This window comes from Ambystoma mexicanum, chromosome 2p (assembly GCF_040938575.1).
Source record: "Ambystoma mexicanum isolate Mex_15411 chromosome 2p, UKY_AmexF1_1, whole genome shotgun sequence".
In the NCBI taxonomy this organism is placed as follows: Eukaryota; Metazoa; Chordata; class Amphibia; order Caudata; family Ambystomatidae; genus Ambystoma; species Ambystoma mexicanum.
Window position 1 is genome coordinate 811459571 of NC_090923.1, and position 26215 is coordinate 811485785.

The window sequence follows — 26215 nt, forward strand, 5'->3', positions numbered from 1 at the left end:
CTCTGAGGGAGGGGGACCCAGTCCTCTGCCCTGCCTGCGCAACCGCGCGAGGGCCTGGTCATGCTGAAAGTAGAGTACGGGACTCACTCAGCGTGATCTGAGCTGGGCAATTTTCGTTTGCGAAAGCCTGCAATAAGCAGGTTTGCTACACGCGCCCACACGAAAAAAGCAAGTCTTTGAATAATGGCCGTTGACACCACCGGACCTAATTAAATGCTTGCAGTGTTTTGCGAGCGCGTTATGAGGCACATTCATGATAACATTAAAGCAATATGCTCAACACAATTAAATATAATTAAATATCACGAAATAGATGCTCTACAGTAAGAAAAAGCACATCTGACTGAACACCATCTAAAGAAGAGGTGGAGCCAGAGACAGGAAGTAGCTAAGAGGGCTACAGGCAGGAAGTGTGATGGACTAATGGAATATATAAGAAGAAAGGGACATGTAGGGTTCAGAAAGAAAAAGAAAACGGAAATGTTTGTTTGTTTTCTGTATAAGTGTTAAAACTGCTGAAGAGTTGATTAAAGAAGTTGAAGCATAATGCTCACCTCTGGTCTTGGCATAGGATTCAGAAAAGTCCCACCTCCCCTTGGCTGATATGTCTGAAAAGAACACTTCTCATGATGCACATAGGCAAACCACCTATGTGTGTGGTCAAATTCGATATCAAGTTATCACTTGAAGAACTTCATGCAATAAAGAGGAAGTTGTGGTAGACAACCCTATTGGGGTTTAAGGTTTGTTTTCGTAAAAAACAAACAAAAGGCCAACCTCTCTCTTTAAGTGGAAGAGCCACTACTACTTTCTCAAACTACCAAATAAACTTCAGTACTGTAAATGCTCTTTGCCTGAAGTCGAAGCTGGAAAGCTGCGATTAGGAGACAATATTACAAAGACAGCAGTTTTTCTCGATAGTTGTGCTCAAAAGAACATGCCACAAAACCACAGATGGTGCCGTACTTTAAGTTTTAGGACAGCATAACCCTGAGGCATGCTGCAGGTACAGGCACTAAATGACTGAACAGTTCAGGCAACAGGTGGTCCCGTTTCTGAAAGATGGAAAGGAGTCTGGGATTCAATCTGGTGGAGAAAGCCCATTGGCTCCTGTTGTCTTCTTCCAGGGGAGCAGGGTCTGTGGATGTAACAGGGCAAGGCGCAAGCGAGCAGTGCATGGAAGCTTTATGGTATTTGTATTTATTTGGTAGATGGACAGACCTTCTACCAGATGTGCCATAGATACGTCAACATTAGAGATATCAGAGGCAGTTCCTTATCAGTTTCCCTTTACACAGGAATCAGTGATTTTAAGAGGAGGGAGTCAGGTGATGAAGAGGGTATGCATAGATTAAGCACATATAACGAAGAAATTTGGTTGCAAGGGAACATACATAAATAGGTGTTAAAATGGATTTCTAAACTCTGACGTGGTGGGTAGATGTTTAGGAGGCCACCCTAGTTTAGTGGAACATAGGAACCTTCTGGACAAACCATACCAATCTACAGTAGCTTGGCAGGCGGTCAAGACTAGGTCTCAGGAGGGGTGAGAGTGATTGGAAGAGCACAATGAGCACACACAGTAAAACTCCACACATTACTCTTAGACAGTTATACATCAAAAATACATTTATTATAGGCGTTATAACTAAACACGAATAAACCACAGTAATAATAAACAGTTACCACACATTTATCGTATATACAAATGCATTTAGCCTAATGCAGATAATGCGGAAAACACAACCACTACCTGTAACAGAAGAGGTAAGTTAACACAAAAATCACATTAGGCAGTTTTTCAGAGTCGATCCATAACTTTTGCAGTCCAGCCCTACAAAGTGGGGAGCCTTGTGCTCAAAGGTACAGCAGTGCGTTAGTGTGCGGTCGTGCGTGAGAACGAAAGCGGGTCCTCTTCAGGGAGCTGTAGCAGTTCAGGGAGGGGCTTGAGGCGATGAAGAAAATGCCCTTTTATTTGAGGAGGGTCTACCCTGGCAGGTAGAGTCACATTTTAGACTTTCGGGAATAGCTAGGGAGCACAGGCTAGCCCAGCTAAGGTGAGTATCTTTTCAGGAGTTCTCGTGCGTAAACACAAATGGCTCTGCCAGGGGGCCACCGGTAAGTGATGCAAGTACTCACCGATCCTCAGCACAGTCTGAGCCAAACTTTGCCAGTCTAGTCCAGGTCGCTTGTAGGTTTAACCCCTGCAGTTACACATCACTCCGGCTCTCAGCAGCTGCGGCACAGGACGATCGTCTGTTGTGGGACAGTAGCCTTTTCTCAGTTCTCTAAGAAGAAAGGAAGACAGTTCCAGTGCAGCACATCTACGGGCACAAGGGTGCAGGTATGAAAGGCTTCTACAATGACTGTCATCACAGCAGGGCAACGCAGGGACCGCAAACGCTCGCAGCGTGGCACACCCTCATAAATAGCGACCTAGAGGAGCTAGGACAACGAGTTTTGGCGGGAGAGGGTTCAGAACCACAAGTTAGCGATTCCCAAAGTCTTGAGTGTCAACTCGGTGTGGCGCCGCAAATAGACGGTACCCCGGGTTCGAGCTGGTCAGTTTGCTGGATGGCCCAGGAACACTTACAAAGGGGCTCTTTTCAAAGGTAAGCAGGGGGTGCTGAGAGTAGTCGATCTCACTACTCCAAAGGGTCAAAGCGCCCTTGCAGGCCTTCTTTGATCGATACAAGAACAGGGCTCTGACAGGACAACAGTGGGGTCAGGGTGCCAAACCTTCCAGCACATCTCTAGCAGCTCCACACGTCTGCTCTTTCATTTCAGGATACTTGGCTCCTTTTGTAGTTCGGCGTGAACTTCAGTTGAACGACCTGGAATGGATGCAGAGCCCCTTCTCTTATCCAAGATTTGTTTCATGCTCAAATCTGGGATAGCCAATGGAAGATCTGCTCTCTTCCATTCACGCCAGGCGTGGTCATTCGTTGCCCACGGTGGTTCCAGATATTCAGGCATAGCAGACATAATGGCACCAGTAGCATGGATTGGGACCAGACAGTCCCAACCCTCTTCCTGAGCACTAGCACACGTGACATGCAGGAGCCTACGAAAGATGTGTTTTTTTGTGGGAGGCTGCATGCCCAAATAAGGACTACCCGGGTCTCTCAGCCTGGGGGAAGGCAAAGGGACAAAATGGCCAAAGGACAGAACCAAAGACTTTGTGGCACGGCCATTTTCGGCACTGGCCACAGTCTTGAGCCAAACACGGTAAACATGTTTTGGTTCAATTAAAAGAAGTCAAAATACTTTAAAAGTAAACTGCTGCCACCAGTTCATCCTAGGCACACTTGTACAATCACCAAAAAATCCTTAGAGGGTGGCTAGGGCCATAAAATAAAAGGACCCCTATGCGCGGTACTGTAAGGTACTTGGCACATAGATAAAAAGTTACCAAGAAATGACAACATAGTCAAAGACTAAGGGAAACATAGTTTCCCAGTACTGACAACCTGAAGGATGTGTCAGTTTCCCCATAACAAACTAGCAAAAGCCCAGAGGAGTGCATCTGAAGTCTGTGCTCCAATGCAAAAAGTCAAGTTAGGTGAGCCAAACAAAAGCAAAATGTTTGGGGGTCCATAAATGTAGGGAAATCATTCCTAACAATAGGATACACATTTATACAGTGAGACAGTAATTTGCGTGAAGGCACTTTGCATGTGTACCATTGAATCATATCTCGGTAAGACAGACAAGGTTGTTAGGGGGCTGGTGGTTCAGTGGGGTTTACAACTGCCCATTTCCATGCTGGCAGGTGAATCTACAACCTGGCCTTGAATAGCTAGCTCAGTGGAATCGATAGCTTTATTCACAGGCCTGAAAATTCCAGTGATGAGGAACCAGTAATGAGAAGGATTGAAAGCAATCATAAGGAAATACAAACTGGTTCCCATCTCACAGGCTGTCCTCCTACATTTTTTAAACGAATGCTTAACTTCATTGCTTTTGACTTCACTCTTCAGTGAATGCATCTGTAGAATCTGGGAGCGCTCCATCTGAGCTAAAGAAGAACATTCTGGTTCCGCTGTTAATACACCATTGTTGAATACTACGGAGCTAAGTCATTTTGATCCTATTTCCCAACTTCCTTACCCTTTCAAAGTCCTGGATCTGATAGCAGTAGTCTTCTCCATAGCAGCCAAGCAGGTATTCATCTAGGTACATACTTGCATTTTTTCCGTGCCCTCAACGATCTTAGCCAAGCAGTTGATGGCGGTGTAGGGGCCTAGAAACCTCTAGACCTATCCGCTGCTTTGAATACAATGAACCATCATCTGCTGGTATCCCATCTCTCAATTGAGGATAACCAGTCAACCTTTGGAGTGGTAAAACAATTCCTAGCATACAGTTTACAATCAGTTAATCTATTCCCCCTTCTCCTCTGACTGCTCACCACTCCTATTTTAGGTCCTGAAGGGGTCCGGTCTATCTCTGCTCCTTTAGAACTTCAGTGTGCCCCCTCTCATGCAATTCATGGCATCCTTTGGCATGCAGTATTTTTATATGTCAGTGACAAGCAAATATTGTTACACCAAAACAGAGATCAATCTACTATTTCAACATATTTCAAAGCTTGTCTTTCTGCCATCGATGCATGGATGTGTATTAATTGGCTCAAGCCAACTTGATCCAAAACAGAGTTTCTGGCCAGTTCTCTTAACCCAATCTCTTAACCCATTCTCGGATCACTAATCTTCTGCCCCGTCTGCCTGGGTACATGTTCAACTCCAGTCCCAATATTTAAAACCTATGTGTAAAAAGGGATACCTCATTGACACTTTCCACAAGTACCAATGAAGTGCTCCAATTGCATTTTTTTCAACTCGGCACCTTATGCAAAATTCTTCACTTTTTCTTTTTCAAGTACAGTTACAATCTTTAGTAGATTTGACTATAATAAGGGCTTACCGAAATCACATGCCTTATCTAATCACGTCTTCTGCGCCACTCGCAAGCGTCATTGGTTTCTGGTTGATAATCAAACACAATTCAAAACCATGTGTCTCGTCTTCAAGACCATTCATCCCCAGCATCCAGTATTTCTCGCATTCAAACTTCAGGCTGTTCAACCTTCCCAGCGGCTGCACTCTGATGGGCCGATTCACAGAATTATTTGCGCAGTAAATGGGGAATTTGCGTGCCAAGCTGTGTGCAAAATCCCATTTGTCGATTCATGGAATGGACTACGCAGCAATTTTTCGCCCTCTGGCGTCTTTACATTGGTGGCAGCGGTGGGATGCTTATGGATTTAAGAATCAGTGTATAACCATACCACTTACGAAGGATATCTGCACTTGGTTAAATTAAGGTTTAGTTGTGTACAAGATAACTGCATTACAAGCAATGGAATCTATTGCGAATGGTAAATTGACTCTGATGAGCATAGAGACTCTCCAGAGTGCTTGTGAAGCCAGGGAGTTAGACTTTGTGGATAAGTCTAGGGCTGAGCTGATAGCTGCCCTGGTTGACTACCAGACTGATTGTGAAGCTCTTGAAGGGGGGATGCAACCAATGAGGACTCTACCCCGACGGTTGTCGCCATATCTGATTCTGGGAATGGCACCATTCCTGCTGCCTCTGTTCCAAACCCCAGTAGTTCCTTAGAGCTTGAGTTATAAATTGGCCTTTTAATATCGCAAGTTGGAAATAGATGCTGAGTTTAAGAAAGAGAAGTTGGCACAACAAGTGTAGATCAAGAAGCGAGATCTTGAACTCAAAAATAGTGATCTTGAACTCAAAGACAAGGACACTGAATGTCAGCGAATCCAGTTAGAGAAAGCTCGAGTGGAGACTTCAGCTAAACCAGTTGAGAGTGTCAGGACCCCAGAAACCAAGTTTATGAAAGATTTGGTTGGTGTGTAGGCAGAGGTTTCTGATATCCTTCAATGGATTGAAGCGTTTGAAATGGCTTGTGCAATTCACAATGTTGATAAGAGAGATTTGGCTAAGTGTTTGTTAAGCAGAGTGCCTCAAACTGGATATGACTGTATTCTGAGTGTGGAAGAAAGTGGTCAGTATGAGTGCATGAAGTCTGCTTTAATTGCCAAGTTTGGCAAGACACGTACCCAATACCTTAAACGGTTCAGGGATTTTAAGAAACAAGAGAATGTGTCTTGGATTGACTGGGTGAGTGTTGCGCACATGAACATAATGGGGTGGATTGATCGTTACAAAGTGAAAACATTTGTTGAATTGCCCCTCGTCTTGTTTTTTGAGCATTTTTCAGAAGCCTGTGCACCAGAGCTGCGTCAGTATGTTGCTGACCAGAACATTTTGGACCCCTTTAAGTTGGCTAGGTTGGCTGACAAGTAGGTCTCCCACCGGGTGTCCCCTAAGGACTCCAGTGGGAAGGACAAGGACAAAGAAAAGGGGGCCTCTCAGAAAGCTGAGGAGTCCTAAAAGCAGTCACAGTCGGGTAAACCAAAACCTTCCTCTCAATGACCCAAAAACCTAGTGGGGATAAGTCTGTTGTGGGTGGGAGTAAGAGTAGTGGTCCGCCTGCTGCAAAGCAGGGTCCCAGTGGTTCCAGTACTGTACCCCGCACTCCTGGCACATGTTGGGATTGTGGGGCTCTGGATCACCGAAGGGGTGACCCCAAGTGTAAGGGTAAGGCCCTTGGAGTCCAGGCTGTCAGCCTGACCTATCCCTACTCCTTACCTGAGGTGGAGGCCACTGTCCTCCCCTCCTCTACTGGGATCACCTTCGGTGCTCCCGTAGAGATTTCCTAACTGTCCCTTGGGACCTGGGACTAGTACGCAGAAGTACTGGCGACTATCCCACAGAACACTCGTAGGTTTTTGAGAAGTGTCCTCTTGAATGGCCAGCCTTCTACTGGTTTGAGAGACATGGGGCAAGCATGACAGTGGTGAACAGGACCCTGCTCAAGCCAGAGGACTATGTAGGTGCTCCTCTGAGAACCACCAGGTTAGCTGGTGGGCCTCCCAAATTATAGCCTGTAGCCTTAGTCAACATTACGATTGGAGACAAGACAACAAAGCTTCCGGTCCTGGTTCAGGACAATGTGCCTGCGAACATTTTGTTGGGAAACGATGTGGTCATGTTGGGGATGATCACGGATGGTCTACCCATGGCTGCTGTGGCGGTCACCCGGCTGCAAGCCCGGCACCCTTGCCGATGGGGAAACCCAAGGCGCGAAGGAAACTGAAGAGTGAGAAGGCCACCTCTGTGGAGGGAGCCCCTGCTCTTCCTGCAGTTCCAACAGCACCCATTGGGATCCATGCTCCGGGCGGGCTGGGTCCAGTGGTGAATCCTGTCTCAACTCCTGTGGGAGAAGAGCCAGAAGACTTTCCTGTGGGAGAGGCTCTCGACCCGGAGGATCATCCCGATCTTCAATGCGTGTTAGCTGAAGGGGGACCCTCCCGGGCAGACTTCTGTAAGGGACAGAAAGAGTGCCACTCTCTCGAGGGTCTGAGGAAACAGGCCCTGTCCCAGGCACAAGGAGAAGTGCCTAGGACATTCCGGATTTATTGGGAGGGTGAGCTCCTTGTTAGTGAGCCCACTAAGCCTGAACCTGGTGCCCTCAAGAGGTTGGTGGTACCCCAGGTTTACAGGCCCTTCCTGCTGCAGTTGGCGCATGGGGTGCCCTTGGCTGGTCATCTTGGCACCAAGAAGACTAAACAGAGGCTCTCTGCCCATTTCTACTGGCCCCGGATGGGAGTGAAAGTGGAGTCCCACTGCAAGACGTGCCCAACTTGTCAGTTGTCTGGCAAGACTGGAGGCAGTGTCACTGCGCCACCGCAGCCATTGCCAGTGGTTGGCACACCGTTTGAGAGAGTGGGCATCGACATTGTCAGTCCTCTTGACCCTCCCACATCAGGTGGACATCGGTTCATCCTGGTCTTGGTCGATCATGCCATCAGGTACCCTGAGGCTATACCCCTTCGAACTATTACTGCCAAGGTGGTTGCCAGGGCTCTCCTGGGTATTTTCACCCGTGTTGGATTCCCTAAGGAGGATGTCTCTGAAAGAGGATCCAACTTCATGTCGAGTTACATGAAAACCATGTGGAAAGTGTGCAGGGTAACCTATAAATTCTCCACCTCTTACCATCCCCAGACCAATGGTCTGGTTGAGAGATTTAATAAAACTCTCAAAGGCATGCTAGGCGCTTTGGAAGAGCCCCTAAGGAGGAAATGGGATCTCCTCCTGCCATGCCTGCTGTTTACTTACAGAGAGGTACCTCAAGAGGGTGTTGGTTTCAGCCCCTTTGAGTTACTCTTTGGACATCCCGTGAGGGGGCCCCTTGCCTTAATCAGAGAAGGTTTGGAGGCCACCCCTCCAGGTCCCGCCAAGCAAGTGGGGGTCTATGTGTTAGGCCTCAGACGGAGGATGACACAGATGATGGGTCAGGCAACAGCAAATCTCAAGGCCAGCCAGGAATTGAATAAGTACTGGCATGACCTTAAAGCATCGCAAGTGGATAGAACTCCGGGACAGGAGGTCCTCGTGATGGAGCCTACCAAGCCTCGGGCTTTGGCAGATAAGTGGACTGGACCCTTCAGGATAATCTCCAAGATGGGCGAGGTCAATTATCTGGTTGACATGGGAGCCCCTGGGGTAGCCCCTCAGGTATTCCATGTTAACAGGCTCAAGCCTTTCCACAGGCGTGCAGAAGTCTCATGTCTCTTGCTAGCTTCAGAGCAAGAAGAGGATGAGAGTGAGCGCCTTCCTGATTTGCTGCATAGCAACCCTCAGAATGGCTCAGTGGAGGGAGTGCATCTCTCTCCCGATCTGACGACAGAGCAGCAGAAGGCCTGCAGGGCTTTGCTCCGGCAGTATGCCTCTCTGTTCTCACTGACACCAGGCCTTACACTGTGGTGTAGGCACAAAATTGACACTGGTGACAGTGTGCCTGTCAAAAGCAGGTGCTACCGTATGTCAGATACAGTTAAGAACCACATCCAGGCTGAGGTTGCCAAGATGTTGGATCTGGGTGTTATTGAGCCCTCAACCAGTCCCTAGTCCAGTCCCATGGTCCTTGTCCCCAAGGCAAGTTCCCAGGCAGGTACCAAGGATTGGAGGTTCTGTGTGTACTACCAAGGAGTCAATGCTGTCACCAAAACTGACGCGCACCCATTGCCCCGGGCTGATGAGCTCGTGGACACCATAGGTGCTGCCAAATTTGTGAGCACCGTTGACCTTACCTCAGGCTATTGGCAAATAGCTCTAACGGACCATGCCAAGGAAAAGATGGTGTTCTCAGTTTAGGGTTATGCCCCTGCCACTTTCCAGAGATTGGTCAATCATGCATTCAGTGGGCTGGAAGCCTTTTGTGTGGCTTACTTAGAAGACATTGCCGTCTATAGTTCCGCCTGGGAAGAGCATTTGACGCATCTGGATAAAGTGTTGCAGGCCTTGAAAAGGGCTAACCTCACTATCAAGGCCACCAAGTGCCAGATAGCTCAGGGGAAAGTCACGTATCTTGGTCATGAGGTAGGAGGGGGTCAAATCCAACCTCTCCCCAGTAAGGTACAGGATGTACAGGACTGGGAGACTCCCACTACTCAAACCCAAGTGAGAGCCTTTTTGGGCCTCACTGGGTACTATCGCAATTTCATGGCAGACTATGGAACCATAGCTGCACCCCTGACAGATCTGACTTCGCCCAAACAACCTAGGAAGGTTAATTGGACTGAAGACTGTCAGAGGGCCTGTGATGGCTTGAAAGGAAGTCTGTGTAGGGCACCTGTGTTGTGTGTGCCCAATTACAGCAAGCCCTTTATCGTTCAATCTGACGCCTGCGACACCGGAAGTGGAGCTGTCTTGTCCCAGTTAGATGACAAAGGAAGAGAACATCCGATCATATTCATCAGTAGACAACTTAAGGGTAGGGAACTTAGGTGGGCTACTGTTGAAAAGGAATGTTTTAGTATAGTTTGGAGCCTTAGGCGTTTTAGACCCTACCTTACCGGGTCTACCTTCAAGGTCCAAACCGATCATAAGCCCTTGAAGTGGCTTATGCAGATGAAGGGGGAAAACCCGAAACTGCTCAGGTGATCCATTAGCCTGCAAGGGCTGGCCTTCACCATAGAGCACAGACCAGGGAAGAGTCACGATAATGCAGATGGCCTTTCCAGAAGGTATTTTGACCGTCTGGATGAGGGTGTCTATCTCGTGGGAGATTAGGCACCCTAACCTCAGTCTTGGGGGGGGCGACTGTGATGCTGGAAATGCATCGGAGGGACAGAGCCTCCGTATCCTTGTCCTTTACTGCTTCTTATCGTGTGTTCTGTCTTGTTTTCCACGGAGGAGTTCATGTGGGACACCTGGCGGTGCAGCTCACTCCTTTGGTTTTGGTGAACAGACCTATGGGATACCCTTATGGCACCAATGGGTAGGGGTGCAACCCTGTGCCCCTAGTGTATGTTTTTGGGCACCTGTGTGTGACCCACAGAGCAGGGTACGGGCTGGTGGCAGCTCTGTGCTGAAATGACTGGTGTCCTGCACGTCCTCCATTTTGGGATGCCCAGGCCCTGTCATTGGAATTGGCAGATTCCTGATGGAGACAAAATGGGCCCCAGGGCCTCTTGCCTTCCATCACCTGTTACCTTGATCTTCCCGAAGTCCCGGGAAGCCCTGACTCTGTCCCTTCCCCCTGACTGGCTGTTGGGTGGAAGTTCCATATATGGTAGGGTGGGGAAGTGCTGACCAGACTGGCTGGAGCCTTCCCAACGACCGTATGTTGTGGGTACGCCTGTGGGTGGGACCTGGGTGAATGGAGTGTGTGACGAATCCGCATTCTGTGTTGTGGGTGTCTAGTATCTGGTGTTTGACACAATGGGCCTCATTACGAGTCAGGCGTTAAGGGGTTAACGGCGCCGTAAACGGCGCCGACCCTTAACGCCTGATTACAAGGTCCCTTAGCGCCATAGTGATTTTAACGCCTGCTTTTTGCAGGCGATAAAATCCATGGCGCTAAGGGGCCATGGTGCTAATTACGCCACCGTAATTTACGGTGGCGTAATTAGCGCCTTCCCCACTCCCATTATGCCCTATGGGGCAAAAATGGGAATGGGGAAGGGTAAAATGGGAAATGGGGATTTACCGCCCCACTCACCTTGGAATGGGGCGGTAAATCCGCCATCCACCATGGTGTAAACATAGTTTACACCATGGTGGTAAGGGTACGACCAAGGCGGTAACTTACCGCCTGGGTCGTAATGAGGCCCAATGACTGAGACAGCCCTACCCGAAACCGGTATGAATGCAGTGTGGAGTGTTGAATGGCTGGGTACTTGTCCCAATACACATAACTTGTTGTGAGTGTCTGGAGAGAAGTGAATGGGCTGAATGCACTATGCACCTGATTGGTTGCCTGCCTGCATGAATGCCCTTCGTAGTGATTGGATGCTTGAGTGTGACCCAGCGGAATGAATGGGAGATCAACAGTATAACTGGGGACCTCTCACTGCTAGGAATCGTGTTCAGAAGTGTTCAGAGCTGAAGTCCAAACTACGAAGAGTAACTGGAGTGAAACTAACGCTTGACCTTGAAGCCCTGCGGGACGAGAAGAATTGCTCTTGCTCTCCTTCACAATCTGAAAGCTGCTCTGTCTCCAAGGACTGACCCAGAGAGGACCTGGTAAGGCGCCCCCTTCCCGAGCTACGAGGGACCATTGTGCACCAGCTGATCTTTGCCAAAGCACCCTGGTAGACAGACCTTCGACAGGCTGCCGACCCGAGACGGGGACCGCCGCAGAATCACAAAGAGAAGCACCCGGACTGTTGTCCGCCACTGTCGACGAACGCCGTCGCCGACTGGAGCCGCTGTGCTCCCATTTGCCTAAGAACTTTCGAATCCTGCTGGAGAAGGCCTGACCGTCGACGTGCCGAGGAGCATCCGCCGGTGGCTTTCCCGCCACCCAAAGACCACAGAGACGCTGACGACTTGACGCCCTTGCTGAGCCACAGTTCTTCAAACTCTTTGCGGTCCAGAACTATCGACACCGAGGTGCCCCGCACGCCTCTTCCTTGCAGGACGTTTATGCTTCCCCGTCAACGAGCACTGCTAGGAACGATGCGGCCACTTCACCGTCGTAGCTCAACCTGTTCTCCGTCAGACATTCGACGACCCGTGACTCCTGCCTTAAAGGGAGGGCACTCAAGAAGGGACATCGATTTCCCGACGAGGAACGTTACAACGCCAGGTACTTTGGGGTTGCAGAACTATTGGGAAGTCTAGTGTGAACAATATATGGACTGGGCTTGTGATACATCTTTGCTTTACAGGTTGCCCAGGTGGGGGGATCTCCACACAGAACTGTGTCTAGGTAGCGGGAACAGTATTCTGCCAATTGTTCAACCATCTTGCTTTCCTCTCTCTACTGCTGGTTTCCTGTTTATTGATCTGTGTGACATTTTGACAGTATAGTTGCACTTTAATGAGATCTAATAATCGTTGTGGTACCACTTTAGAACTGTATATATTTACCATTGTTGATTTTTCGAGCACACAGTGCGTTATCGTGACATTGTATATACCTTTGAATATTAATATTATATAAAGACTGTTTTTTAACCGATACAGTGTGCGGACATTCCTTTGTGGGTGCTTGGGGACTACACTGTACTTAAGAACCAGCCTGCATCAACTCCTGAGAAGCTAGGCCTTGATTGCTCGACCACCTACCAATAATAGAGAATCTTGGCTGGGGTCCTCTGTGCCTCTCCTCTTCCATTTGGAGAGCGGAAGTACAGACACCCCCCTCCAGCGTCTTTACACGGGCGGAATGTGTAAAATGTGGAAGAACAAGGGAAAATGTGGGTGTTACGAAGGATGACCCGCAGGCAGTCCATCACACACCCACTATTGCAAGGAACGATATGTATTCATGGATCCAACCGTGCAACCTCTCGACAGGGAAATGGCCACGTAAAGCCCTCATCTGATCCACCACCCAAAGGCAGACGCACAGACACATGCGCATGGGAATCACCACACAGAGGTAAGATCAGGTGTCAGATTAAGGGATGCGTGTACACAGCCAGGTTCCAAACTAACATAGGGGTGCGAGTTCATAGTGTAGTGTGGTGCAGGCATGGTTTACAGGGGTTTGCACGCAGATGTTTTCGAGTTTTACCTGAGTTACGATAAATTGTGCGCATGTTGTCGGGGTGCCGGTAACAGTTACGGGGGACCCCGAGCAGGGTCCCCGAGATGCAGGCCCGCTTGCGGGGGACCCCACGCACTGTTTGAAGGGTGCTTGTATCCGCACTCAGGGAGCACGCAAAGGTAGCTGTTCTGGCTGTTTTTGCTTTGCGTGGGGGCATGTCGGGGACGTTCCGGCTGTGACTTGCATATACGGTTACTTTGCGCAGAAAATTCCATGAATACATGGGGCACTCAATTTTTATTCTGCGTGCAGGCTCACGCAGTGTCGTCCTCGGCATGCAGCCTTTGCAGGATCAATACGCACTTTTCCATGAATCAGGCCCTTAATCTGCAAACGTTGTTGTTCCTTCTTTTCGTTTGTCTCGTCTTGGAGCCGTGCATGTTTGGTGCAAGCCTGAAAAACGTGATCATTCTTAGAACACTGACCTTTGCAGTTCCTTTTGTTAATCTTATATGCTTGGGTTCTGCCTTCCAACCAATGAGTTTCTTTTTCTTCTTATGTCCAATTTGGTCTTACTCAGTTTCCTGTCAGCGCCATGATGCTAGTAATGGTAAACACAGCGTTCTACAAATGAGGTACATGCAACTACAAATAGGCGCAGGGATGGTGGAGTCAGATAGCATAGCTTAATAAAAAGAGCCTGCGAAAAAGAACAGAGTGAGATGCAGTCTGATGGGTAGTGGGGAGCCAGCGCCTGGATAGATTTGAAGAAAACGGGCCAGATTTCTCTAAACATTTGTGGGCGCAAGTGAGGAGATGCACTAGTGATTAAACGAACTGCACTGTGAAATACACACAGAGATATAGCTTCTTGACAGTGACACAGGTTATAAAGCACAACATAAGGCCACATGTCTGGCACATTCAGATACACATGTAATTAGAAATATAGACATCACGTAATAATATGAGCTTAATTAATTACTATGTGATTACTATTTAACACAATAACAACACTGGCATAGGTAGTGAGAACATCAAGTATTGTAATTGAACTGCGCTATTCCATCACAAGATGGCCACTGTGGCGCTGCCCCTTGAAGGGACGCGCACGCGGCAGCGTGATGTTGAATGCCGCTGCGTGCAGTATAAATAAAAGGGGCGTTCCCGGTCGCGGGAGTGCGACCAGGAAGCCCGAGCAGCACAGATGTGTGAGTGTGGTCTGTACACGCTGGGGGGCTTACGGGTATCGCTGGGGGTCAGGACAAACCCCCAACAGCCGCCACTGTCACAGCGTGACGGCCATCGTGTCAGGCTTTCCGTTGTTGCGATTTCCATGGCAACGGGTTGCATTTTTAGGAACGGGCACGCCAGCTCGTACTTTCACTGATGTCACTGTCGTGCATTACGCGGAGTGGAACGCTTTGTCACGGTAAGAAGATGAGTTATATCGAGCATCTTATTAGATTATCTGCCCCTTTACAGACATTTGTTTTAAAATATTGACGTTAGCTTATAGATCAAACTGCACACAGCGGCAACACATGAAATACAGAGTGCACAGCGCGCTACAGGTCCAGTGCCTTTGAGGTATTGAGACAACATGTGGTTTAGACAACTAAATTCGCAATCACTATAGTTTACCAATAAGAGCAATAACTATACACGTACCTCACTAAGTGCACGGATGTATACTAATACGCTGCTTAATTCGAATATGCTAAACAACACTACTATGACAAACAGGGAGTCGGGAAACGCACATTGTGATAATTTTTACTGGATATCAATCGCGCACTGTTGATTTTACACAATTTGGTGTCACTAAGTCAGAAAGTAACAACACACATGACCAAGGTGATTTTATTACGAAATATATGATGTCTGACAGTTGAGATGAACTTGATTTACTGTATTGATTTGTGTTCTGTTCCACATTGTGGGCGCCCTGTCAATTTATTTCTGCACCTGTAGAACACTAACTGTATGTTGGTGAATTGAATGACGACATGATCTGTGTTATGATGGCTTTCAAATATGTTGATTATATTTACTGATGGTTGTGTAAACCAGTGCTGGTCATTGGGCCGGCTCTCGGCAGATCTGAGATCCGGCACCAGATATGGAGCCGGATCTTGGGATCCGGCCAGAGTCAGCCGCCCAAGACCATGAACCGCGATAGAATAGATTTTTTTTTATTCAAAAAAACGAAAGAAAAGCGCACGCGACGGCAGCAGGGCCGGCCTTAGGGCAGGCCAGGCGACCGTGGCGCCAAGCCCCCTCAGGGCGCCATTAGCCCCCTGCCAGGCAGCACTGGGGAGTCTTTCAAAGGTTCCGCCAAGCTGGGAGAAGGCGCGGCAGGCGCCCTTTTCTTATTAAATGCACCCGCCTCACATGAGCCCCCCCCCCCTACGCACACTCAATGGGATCCTGGGCGGGTTTGAACTGAAACAGTGAAAGATCTGCCATAATGTGCATATGTGTGGACATCTTTGATTCTCGGGTGCGTAGTGGAAGGCTGCATTATAAGAAGTTAAAAAGTGTGTGATGTGCATTCCATTGGTTCGCATTTCCACTATGACTGCTTTGTTTGCAAAGCCTACACTGAGTCGCTTCTACCGACTCCGCATTTTGGCAGATGGGGCGCAGCAAAAGAAAACGTTGTGCCCAATGTCACAAGATTTATTAATATGCTGTGAAGCTGGGATTTGAACCCAGTCAATTAGCTGGCTCTGGCTGGTAAAAATATTAATTAAAACATGCCCGCATGGCGTGTTAATGCGCATAGAAGACTGCTCTACATAAAGACTGTGGGGCCGATTCATGGAACCAATGTGCGCCGAAAATCTTGGCGCAAGCTGGCGCAAGCGTGAAAAAGCACACGCACGTATGCGATTCATGGAAGGCGCTGCACGTGTTTCCCCCGGGAAGTGCGCCAAATACGTGCGTGGCGCACACGGGCGCATACGTCATCCAGAAAGCTGTGCGCAATGCGCACAGCGAAAGCACACACCGCTAGCGCACACACCAAAAAGGGGGCGGAACACCGGGCGTAACGCACGGAATGGGGAACAACGCGTGAAAATAAGGGCGTAACTGGGGATGTACTGCTGTGAAGCACACGGAACGCCCACACGCACGCGAACCACACGTATTCATGGAATCGAATAGGGGAAACCTGCGCACGGCCAAAGACATGCACAGGCCTAAACACGTCCGCCACACGCAGGCAGGCGGTAGGGTCCCTGCACATTACAAAAGTGTGCGCAAAGAAAAAACACGTATATACAGCTACGATGAATGTCCCATTCTGTGGCCCCCTAGGAGAAATGACGTGTCACGCAACGCACATGCATCCCAGAAAAGGAAGAAAAAGAGATAAGCGACCCCTGTTGTCCACGTGCGTATAAAAAAACACACGCAGTGCCCTGTGGCAGCCAGGAACACAAAAAATACGTACACGATCAACACGCAGGCTAGTATAGCCGTAAAAAAAAGGGTACGTGACAAACATGGACACCCGCAGTGGGAAAAAATAGCGTGTGCGACTCACCGTCTGCCTTGCGTGTAGAAGAAGAACGTGTAGCCAACACCCACGCGCTGTGAAGTCATCGCATGTGAACCCCAACGCCTGGAAAACACACGCACCGCTTCCCACGAAAAGCACGTACATAGCGATGGAAACCCACGTGGGATTTTCAACCCATGCCAGGGGAACGCCCGAGCGTGTCACGTCACAGACGCGCTAAGGGCCTTTCCTCGAATTACACGCTGACATGCTGTTTTTTCAAGTGCCAAATCACTCCGTATCAAGCTGGCCATGCGACAACACATGGAAGACCACGCTCCTGCCCAGAAGGCCATTTCCCTGCCCCCCAGACCCCTGAGCAGCCTCCCACGAGCCATCTGCTGCTGCCTGCCTGCCTGCTGCCACAGTGCCCTGCCATTTGGTGCCTGCACATCTGCCATCTGCAGGGGTCCAGTTGTAGTGACCACCCCTGCTGGAACAGAAGACTCCCGACTGGTGTTCCATCACTCCACAGCCCAGCCCCAGGAACCAGTTGCCCACCCACACCTGCCTCGGGGGTTTCCATGTCCGACACAACACCTTCCGGCACCAGTGGCAACCCCCAGCCAGAGAGGCAGAGGGCTGCCAGCTTCACTTCCGAAGAAGTTGGCATCCTGGTGGAGCAAGGCTTGGGGCAGTATGATGCCCTCTACACACCATCACGTGCCGACAAGGAAGGATGGAGGAGGATCTGGACGGACATAGTGGGTGCCATCAACACGGAGGGGGTGGCACCCCACGACATGAAACACGTCCAGAAGCGCTGGCAGGACTACAAGTCCAGGACCCTCAAGAAGGTCCGGCGCCTCTTAGAGGCAGAGGATGCAGTGGGGCGGCGGGGCTAGCTTACCAACCAGCAGATGAGGGTCCTGAAGCGCATTCACCCAGTGCTTCACCACCAGATCCTCAGGATGCAGGCCTGTCTGGAGGTGAGCGGTAAGTGGCCATGCATTGCTCTGTGAAACAGGGCATGTTGCAGTGTGCTGGTAGTCAGCTACTTGCCTGCATGTGTGACATTGGCCATGTATGGATGTGTGTGTGTGTGCAGGGACATCATGGTGCTGCATGTAAGACCAGTCATGCGTGAAACACATGGATGGTGCATTTGTTACAATGCAACATGCAGGGTAACATGCGGAATGCACACATGAATGCATGCCTGTCTCGGTTGTTGGACATGGATGGGGTGTGAGAGATGGGTGCTGCTGTCAAGGACATCTATGGTGTACATGTCTATGTGTCTGAATAGCGTGTGTGTGACTTGCAAACGCCATGGATGCATGACACATGTCCGTGACAACGTTCTGATTTACTGATGCAGCCTAGTCATCCTTGTCTCCACTGTGTCTGGGGTGTACGAGGCCAGATGAATGAAACTACGGCGATGTGTGTGAATGTGATCAGTATGAGCCATGATGCATGTGAGTTTCAAACCACCACCGTCTGTTTCAATAGTTCCTTGGACATGTATGCAAATGTTCTTTGCATGCGCCGTTCCTGTTTCTGCATGTGTGTTGCCTGCACTGACCCATGTGTTGTGGAGGTCAATGATGGAAGTGACGTTTGACAGTGCCACCCATGCGCTATTGCTTCCTGTCTAGGGGACTATTGTCCAGTAGCCTGATGCTTGTGTTCTATGTCTCCCTCTACACAGGGCCAAGTGAAGAAGAGGGCGGAGACGGCGCTGTGGAGCAAAGCGGCGGGGATCCCTCCACCGGCCAGCGACGCAAGGCCCAGTCACCCTCCCAGGAATTACCATCATCTGGGAGCGAGGGGACTGGTGCCGCATCTGCCACTATGGCTGCAGCGGAAGGGGTGGGTGAGCCCCCACAGGGGCTTGCAGCGGTGGAAGACGGTGTGGAGCCATCCAGGTTGGTGGTTTGCACAGAGGAGGAGGAGGCCGCTACTGAGCCGCACATGGGGCCTGGTGAGGGTGGTACCACTGGTGCAAGTGGTGCAGTCCAGGGGCAGGAGGCAGCACAGATTTCCGTGGGGGGGCCTGTGCATGTCACTGTCCCTGACACTGTGGCTGCACCACCATGCACCAGCAGGGATGCCCCATCCCAGGCCCGTCCGCAGGTATGGGGGAGGTCCACATCATCTGACACTCCTCTACCTGCGTACGAGGGGACCCGTGACCCTATGGAGACCGTCCTGATTGGTGTCGCATTGCGCACGCGTGCAATTCGTGATGACGTGCCTGCTTCCTGGAGCACGCATGACATCACGAAGAGCTGCATGCCAACGTGGCACAGTTGGGAGGGGCCTTAGTCGGGGGTTTCGTACATGTGTTGGGCACTCTGGCGGCCCTCTCCTCCTCTGTGGAGACTATGCGCCAGTCGTTCTCCATGCCGTCTTCCGGCCCAGATGCCACCAGGGCCCCCTGTGGACCTGCCCCGACCAACGCAGCCAGCTCGGTGGAGATCCCATCCCTGCCACAGTCGGGAGTCGGAGGTCCAGCAGGGGTGGGCACCCCAGCAACTGGACCCCAGCAGATGGAGGATGTGCCGGCATCATCGGGCAGGGCATGTGCACGACGGCACCGGTGGATTCCATCAGCCTGGATGCCGTTGTGCTGGCAGAGGCAGTTGTGTCGGAGGCAGCAGCAGGCTCAACGTGGGAGGCATCATGGCTCGGGGCCATCAACATCAGAGGGGCAGGCATCGGCCAGAGGGCAGAAGGATCCTGGAATGGGTGTGTCTTCCGTGTGGCAGCGGTTGGGCCAGCGGATAGATGCGAAGCGGCAGCGGGCGGAGGAGGCACGGCTCACAATGGTCAGGGCGCTGAGGCGGGCTGAGTGCCTCGAGGGAATTCGCAAGGGGTTGGAGGTGGACATGGCATTATCCCTGGGAGACCTCGGGGTCAGGGAACAGGCCCGCCTCCAGGACGTTGAACAAGAGTTTGATGATGCCCTGGCCCAGGAAATCAACTAGTGAGCCGTAGGACTTGCCCACCACCATTGTATATAGTTAGTTAGTGTTAGGTTCATTTATGGTTTTCTTTCATTTGGGGCGCTTAGACTATGCCCCACCTTTTTTGTAGATAGTTCTTTATTAGATAGGGTTTTTTGTAGGTTTCCTTTCTATAGTTGGGCTTATGTACCCTGGATTTCATCTTTGTATATAGTTGAAGGCTGCATTCCTCATCATTTTTTGGTTCACCATGGAGCAATGGATTATTCTTATTTTTTTTGTTTGGATTTGGTTTGCTGGATGGACACTTTGGACCCATTTTCATTTGGATTTATTTGGATTCTGCTTTCATGATCTTTTTTTTTTTTTTTGGACATGCTGCTTTTTCTTTATTATTTCCATTGTTGTGTGATTTCATTTAATTCCCTTGCTTTTGTGTTCAATACATTTTTTTTTCTTACTTCAATGCATGGTTTTCTGTCATTGGTTTCATGCATGTCACGATGTGGGTTTTCTCATTCACTTGCACCCATTGTGTGTGTGTGATGGACATATGTTGATGTGCATACTTGCCATTTGGGTTGTATCATGTAATTGGCATTTCTATGTGGGGTGGATGGAATACTTGGTTGGGTGTTTGGACAGGGGTGCCGTGGGGTGTGATTTGGGTGGCCATAAGGCCCATGATTGTGGATCGTGATGACATGTTGGGGGGGACATGAGTCGGGGCATGCTGGCTGGTGCCCGTCAATGCTGGGGATGTGGGGGTGCAGGGGGACATGAGTCGGGGCTCACTAGTGCATGGTGCCATGTGTGCTGGATGCGGGGCATGGCCAGGGTGTATGGGCTGCCTGCAGGGCATGGGCATGGGTGCAGGGTAGTCCCCTGTGGTGTGGGCTGCCTGCAGGGCCTGGGGAGGGGGGAGAGGGCACACCTGGGAGGACCCACACTGCCAATTTGCGTGTGGTACTCCCGCGCACCCCTCAGAATACACGCACCCCTCTCGCGCCAGCGAATTCACGTGTAAAACTCCCCACGCACCCCTCAGAATACACGTACCCCTATCGCGCTAGCGAATTCGCGTGTAAAACTCCCCACGCACCCCAAGAATACATGTACCCCTCTCGCACTAGCAAATTTGCGTGTAAAACTCCCCATGCACCCCAGGAATACACGTACCCCTCTTGCGCTAGCAAATTCGCATGTAAAACTCCCTGCGCACCCCTCAGAATACACGTACCCTCGCTGGGACAGCGAAATCAAGTGTAAAAATCCCCACGCAACCCTCGAAATACACACATGAGCCCATCCACCCTCAACATTCCCCACAGGCAGCCCATCACCCCAGTGCATGGCCTACAGGCTGCCCACACCACAGGATGGAGTTTTACACGCGAATTCGCTAGCGCGAGAGGGGTACATGTATTCTGGGGGTGCGCAGGGAGTTTTACACGCGAATTTGTTAGCGCGAGTGGGGCACGTGTATTCCTGGGGTGCGCGGGGAGTTTTACACGCGAATTCGCTAGCGCGAGAGAGATACTTGTATTCGGAGGGGTGCGCGGGGAGTTTTACACACGAATTCGCTAGCGCGAGAGGTGTACGTGTATTCTGAGGGGTGCGCTGGGAGTTTTACACACGTTTTCGTGGTTGGCGGGGCTGTATCCTGGTCCACTTACCTGTGCGCCATGTATGGGATTTGTGCGCTGTTCATAGTGCACAGGGCGGGGTTGGGGGCGTAACTGGCGCTGCTGCAGGGTCGCAGCGCCACTCTGCGCCACGGCTGGTTCTGGATGTTGAAATCCATGAATACGCTGTGCACTGAAATGGGTTTTGGCGCACGTGGCTGGCGCAGACTGCCGCATGCGCACACTGTGCGCCATCCGCGTGCGCCACTTGTGCGCCGAATTCTATTAATTACCCCCTGTGTGAGGCTCCTATACGGCCAGGGCGCTGCTGCTGCTGAGGCCGGCGGCCCTGGACGGCAGCATTGCCTTTTACCACGCCTTTGGCACTGGTGAGTAATGCACAATACTCGCTACATGCACAACTGATTGTACATGTAGCGACCATTGTGCATTACACACCAGTGCCAAAAGCGAGCATTGTGCATTACACACCAGTGCCAAAGCCGTGGTAAAAGGCAATGCTGCCCTCGCGGGTGTTTATTTATTTAATTTTTTTAAGTATTCCAGCATTGCTGGATGTCCACTACGAGCCCTGCCCCCCTCTAGACCACGCTCCCTCGGGCACAGCCCATCACCAAACTCCTCCCCCCCACCTCTGTGTTGTGGGATCCCCCACCACATTTTTTCCATTTCCACCAGTGGTGTACACCACAAGGAATCTTTGGTGAAAAGCATGGGCATGAGGCCCAGATGAAGGACAGATGGTCCGAAATGCATAGGCCTATTCATTGCCCTTCGCTATGACATGTGTACCATGTTTTGGTACTTTTCATTGGATTAAAAACTGATTATTTGCCACAAATGAATTTGATATTTTTTCTTCAACTTTAATCCACTAAAGAATTGTAAACAAGAAAGAGATATATATGCATATTTGTTTTTGGAATAGATTAACCCTTTCTGGGCATTAGGGTGTGCGGCCCACAACGAAGGCTCACACGCCTTGGTCTCTTTTTTCGCATTTACTTATAAGTACCCTGCACGGTGGTACTTCACAGTGGGCTGCACCCCACATAAATAACAAAACAGCAAAACAGACATTTGTTCAAATACCTTTTGCAAATTAGCAGTGCCCACTCACCCACACAGATCATTTTGCATAGTACACAAACCATATCACCGGTACGCATACAAATATATAAATGCCTGCATGCATTTATATATTTGTTTGCGTACCTTACTATGGTTTGTGTACTGTTTTAGGCCATGCCCATTCCGCAAGCCACGCCCCCAATGAGATCACCCCGCTCGATTTCTTACCGCACTTAAAGCCCTAACTAAGGGGGAGGACATTGTGATTGAGAGGAAAAGGCCAAAAAAGCCTTTAGTGAGACCAAGACTTCTCCTCGGTCTGGTCTGGTCTGGTCTCGGGAGGATAGCTCAGGGGCAATGTGCTCGTCTTGGAAGCAAGACGACACCGAGCAACACAGATTTGATCCCCAGGTCCGCGCTTAAAAACCTCTGAGTATTAAGCATTTTATAAATATAATAAGTTAGTAGCCTGCATATTGTGCTGCACAGCATACCTGCTCAGAAAGCCAAAGTTTTGATGAGGGATATGAAAATACATGTGTGAAATATTGGCGCAGAATGCACTTTCCTTCCATTTACCTCGATTGTGCACCATAATATTATTGCGGGGTTGGGAGAGGGTATGGAGTTAGTGAAGCACTCATTGCATTGCTACATTTGTATAGTGTTTATGTTTGTTAATATTGTTTATGGGAATGGTAGATTTTGCCACAGTATATTTGTTCGAAGTAGATTTAAATGAGTTTTTGTTACCTGATTTTGCGCCAAATATATGTGGTGGGTGGGTTTAGGTTAATATTGCGTGTAGGGGGTAAATGAGGTCTGCAGGAGGCCCCTGCATGTATTTGCAGCAAAATCACCCATTAAATAAAAAATGCAATGAAATCTACTTGGAGACAGTAATCTCGGCCAAATCATCTAGAACCAGTGTTTATAGCAACACCAGTAGATTTTTCTTGAACTTCTGTCAGTTTTTGATTTGCCCAAAATGACAGGGAGTATCGAATTGCTATTTAGCGGCAAATACTGATGTGCTGCCTAGGGGCCAGCTCACCGTGCCATAGCAGTGGACCATGACAGCACCAATGCCAATGAGGGCTTCTAGGGCCCCCCTGAAAAGTCAGGGGCAGCGATCCCTAGTGCAGAGTCAGGCTTCATGACCAGTGCAGGAAGGGAGGGGTTGGCATGGCAGAGTGGAAATGCCCTACTTTACCATGGGTATCTGCCCATGCCAATCAGCTTAGACTCCACTGTAACTGGGCCGGCACTGAATAGAGCCCACACACTCGGTTATGCAGAATGCAAAGAGACCTCATATAGTGCAGCATCTGCCACTCTTGCGGCCGCTTGTCGTCGGCTTGCACCAATGCAAAGCTAGACAGGTCAACGCTGGCAAAGAGCTCTATCAAGTGTCATTTAGCCGCGTGAGGTCCACAAAGAGTCTTAACACAAACTTGAGAACACAGTTGTTTTTATTAAAGACAAATAACTCCTCTTTGGGCAAAACTCAAACCAAGAAAAATGTGAACAGTTGCATTAGTTCAACGGTTTCCTTCAATTCCCAATAATTCTGGGTTTCTCCCTGGTGTGGTCTCTCTGGTTCTTCTTCTCAAAAGGCACCCAGAATATCTCTTCTCCGATTCCCCCTGTAAATTCCATAGATGCTGCTGAGTCTCTGCCACTAACCATGAAAGCAGGTGGAGCGTCTGTTTTTTTGGTAGACAGATCCATCTGTGTTTGCAGACCCCAGTTTCCACAGAGGAACTTTCGAGGGCCTTATAAAAGAGAGTTGTCATCGTGGAGAGTATATTATTCCTACTGTGAGGATCCCTGAGCCTGATCCCCAGCCATCACTGGGCTCGGCAAGTTCATTGACAGAAGTGGGCACAGAGAACATGCTTATCCACCAGTGAGCCTTCTACACTAGCATCTGGCGGGCTACCACAACCACTTGTACCCCACACTTTAATAAAACACAGTCAAACTCAGTTTGCGGCAGAGAGCACCACTGATCCTTCCCGGTCCAATCTGCATTTCAAGCTGCACTGCCATCGTAAATTAGCTTGGGGTAATGTTCTCACATGCTCTCGATCTCTGTCTATGCAACAAGCAGCCTCTTCTGCAACACTGAATTCCTACATTCACTTATCACCGCCCTGCCGTAAGGGTCTGATCTCTATCCATCATAGCTCTTTTCTACTCCTATTCTGGTCGTGGCTCTCCTCGACATCATGGCACATGCTTGTTCCTCCTCCCACTGTGGGCTCAACCTCTTCTAAATGGGCTCTCAAACTCTAGTCCCTGCCCTGGGGGTGATGTTTGCCCTCTCGTTCCTTCTCTAGTAATTTTATAGTAGCTCACAAGTGTTGGATTTCTTCGGCTTCTTAGCCTCCTCCTGCTGTCTTTTTCCTTCCACCTCTGGATATCTTCCTCAGACCACTGCGTGATGTTCACTTCCTGCCACCTCTTGCCACCTCCTCATGTTCACCTGCTTATTCCCCCACCCCCCCCATCTTCTCCTTCTGCCACCTCCTGATGTTTCCTTTCCGCCTCTTATTTCCGGCCTCCTCCACACCTTCCTCTTCGACTTCCTTCTCACCCTTCTCTGCTGAATTGCCTATTTAATGTACATACTTCTCCTTACTGGGCCAGACTCTAAATAACCTGGGTTGGGCTTCGATTGAGGGTCTAGAGCTGTGCAGTCTGATTGTGCACGATTTGGATTGGCTCTCCTTAATCATAGCCCTCAGATCAGTTGTGTTAGAGTTGGAACACAGCTTTAAACACTGCATCTGCCATCTTGGAATGGGAGTGCATGTTTCTGTGCTTACAAGCGACTGTTCACCCCAGGAACGGAGCCGCCTCTGCATGCGCAGGGAGTTTTCAGGGGCCACTGTCTGCTGCAAATATACTGGAACGAAAACTGTATATCGGCCTGTGGTGGTTGTTTTCCGGCAGATTGCATTGGGGACTATTTAACCATTCGTAGGCAAATGTACATCTCTGAAGGGGCCAGTAGCATGTTGGTCATATAGTGGGGACTATATGGGGGTAACCAAGGGATCCCCCCATACGACTCCATGACTTATCATCCACTAGCTCAGAGCACCATGCTCCGTTGGTCATCCCACTAGATGTCCCCAAAATAAGGCAGGCTACTTCATCACACTGGGTACTTCTTGATCACCTTCAAATGATATCGATTTTAAACAAGAGTAAAAAGCCATTCAGATTTGGAGTCAGGTGAGAGCTGACGTTGGTGTGACTGTGTCTGGGCCTCAGGAGTGATGAGCAGATGTAAGAGGAATATCCCTACGTGTTGTACTCATGTCTGACTTTACTTTTGTTGACAGAAAATTCCAACCAGACCTAAACCACTGGTGGACTCGCCAATCATTGCAAAGAAAATGGAAGGCCGCAAGCTATTGGTCTCTAGCTCTGGATATGATCGAGAGTTAAAGCTAACCAAGGTAAGCCGTGCAGGAAATATTCCTCATAGATTAAAAGGAAAGGGGTTGGCACCTGGTTTATAACTCAGGAAGATCATGTGATGAAGTGGGTATAACTGTGAGTTGATTGGAGACTTCAACTTGTCACCGGTTGTGTGTGGAGGCAAGGTGCCTAACATATTTAACAGCACTGTGTAATTTCTGCCGCACAGATAAAGATGCATGCTAACTGACAGGTTGGTATCTAAGGCACATGCTAACATTAAAGCAAACAGAAGGAAATGAGATTACGCATAATAATATCACTGTTTTTCATAGCACTTCATATATAGGATTCCTCTCGTTTCCATCCACTAACACATAGCTAGTATCCGAGGCGTTGCTAGGGGAGCCTGGGGGGACTATAGCCCCGGGTCTTTTGGTTGTAGCCCCAGATAGAAACTCAAGGGCTACAACCAAAATGCCACCTAGCCCCGAGC

General features: G+C 49.6%; 1 protein-coding gene across 2 annotated transcripts in view; it reads left to right on the plus strand.

Annotated features, from left to right (window-relative positions):
- The window catches only part of LOC138566815 (aftiphilin-like), a 329210-nt gene that overhangs the window by 256714 nt on the left and 46281 nt on the right, over positions 1 to 26215 (plus strand). For both annotated transcript variants that reach the window (XM_069644488.1, XM_069644487.1), the window contains exon 5: positions 25641 to 25757. In XM_069644488.1, the coding sequence (XP_069500589.1) occupies positions 25641 to 25757 (117 nt within the window). The remainder of the gene's footprint in view (positions 1 to 25640; positions 25758 to 26215) is intronic.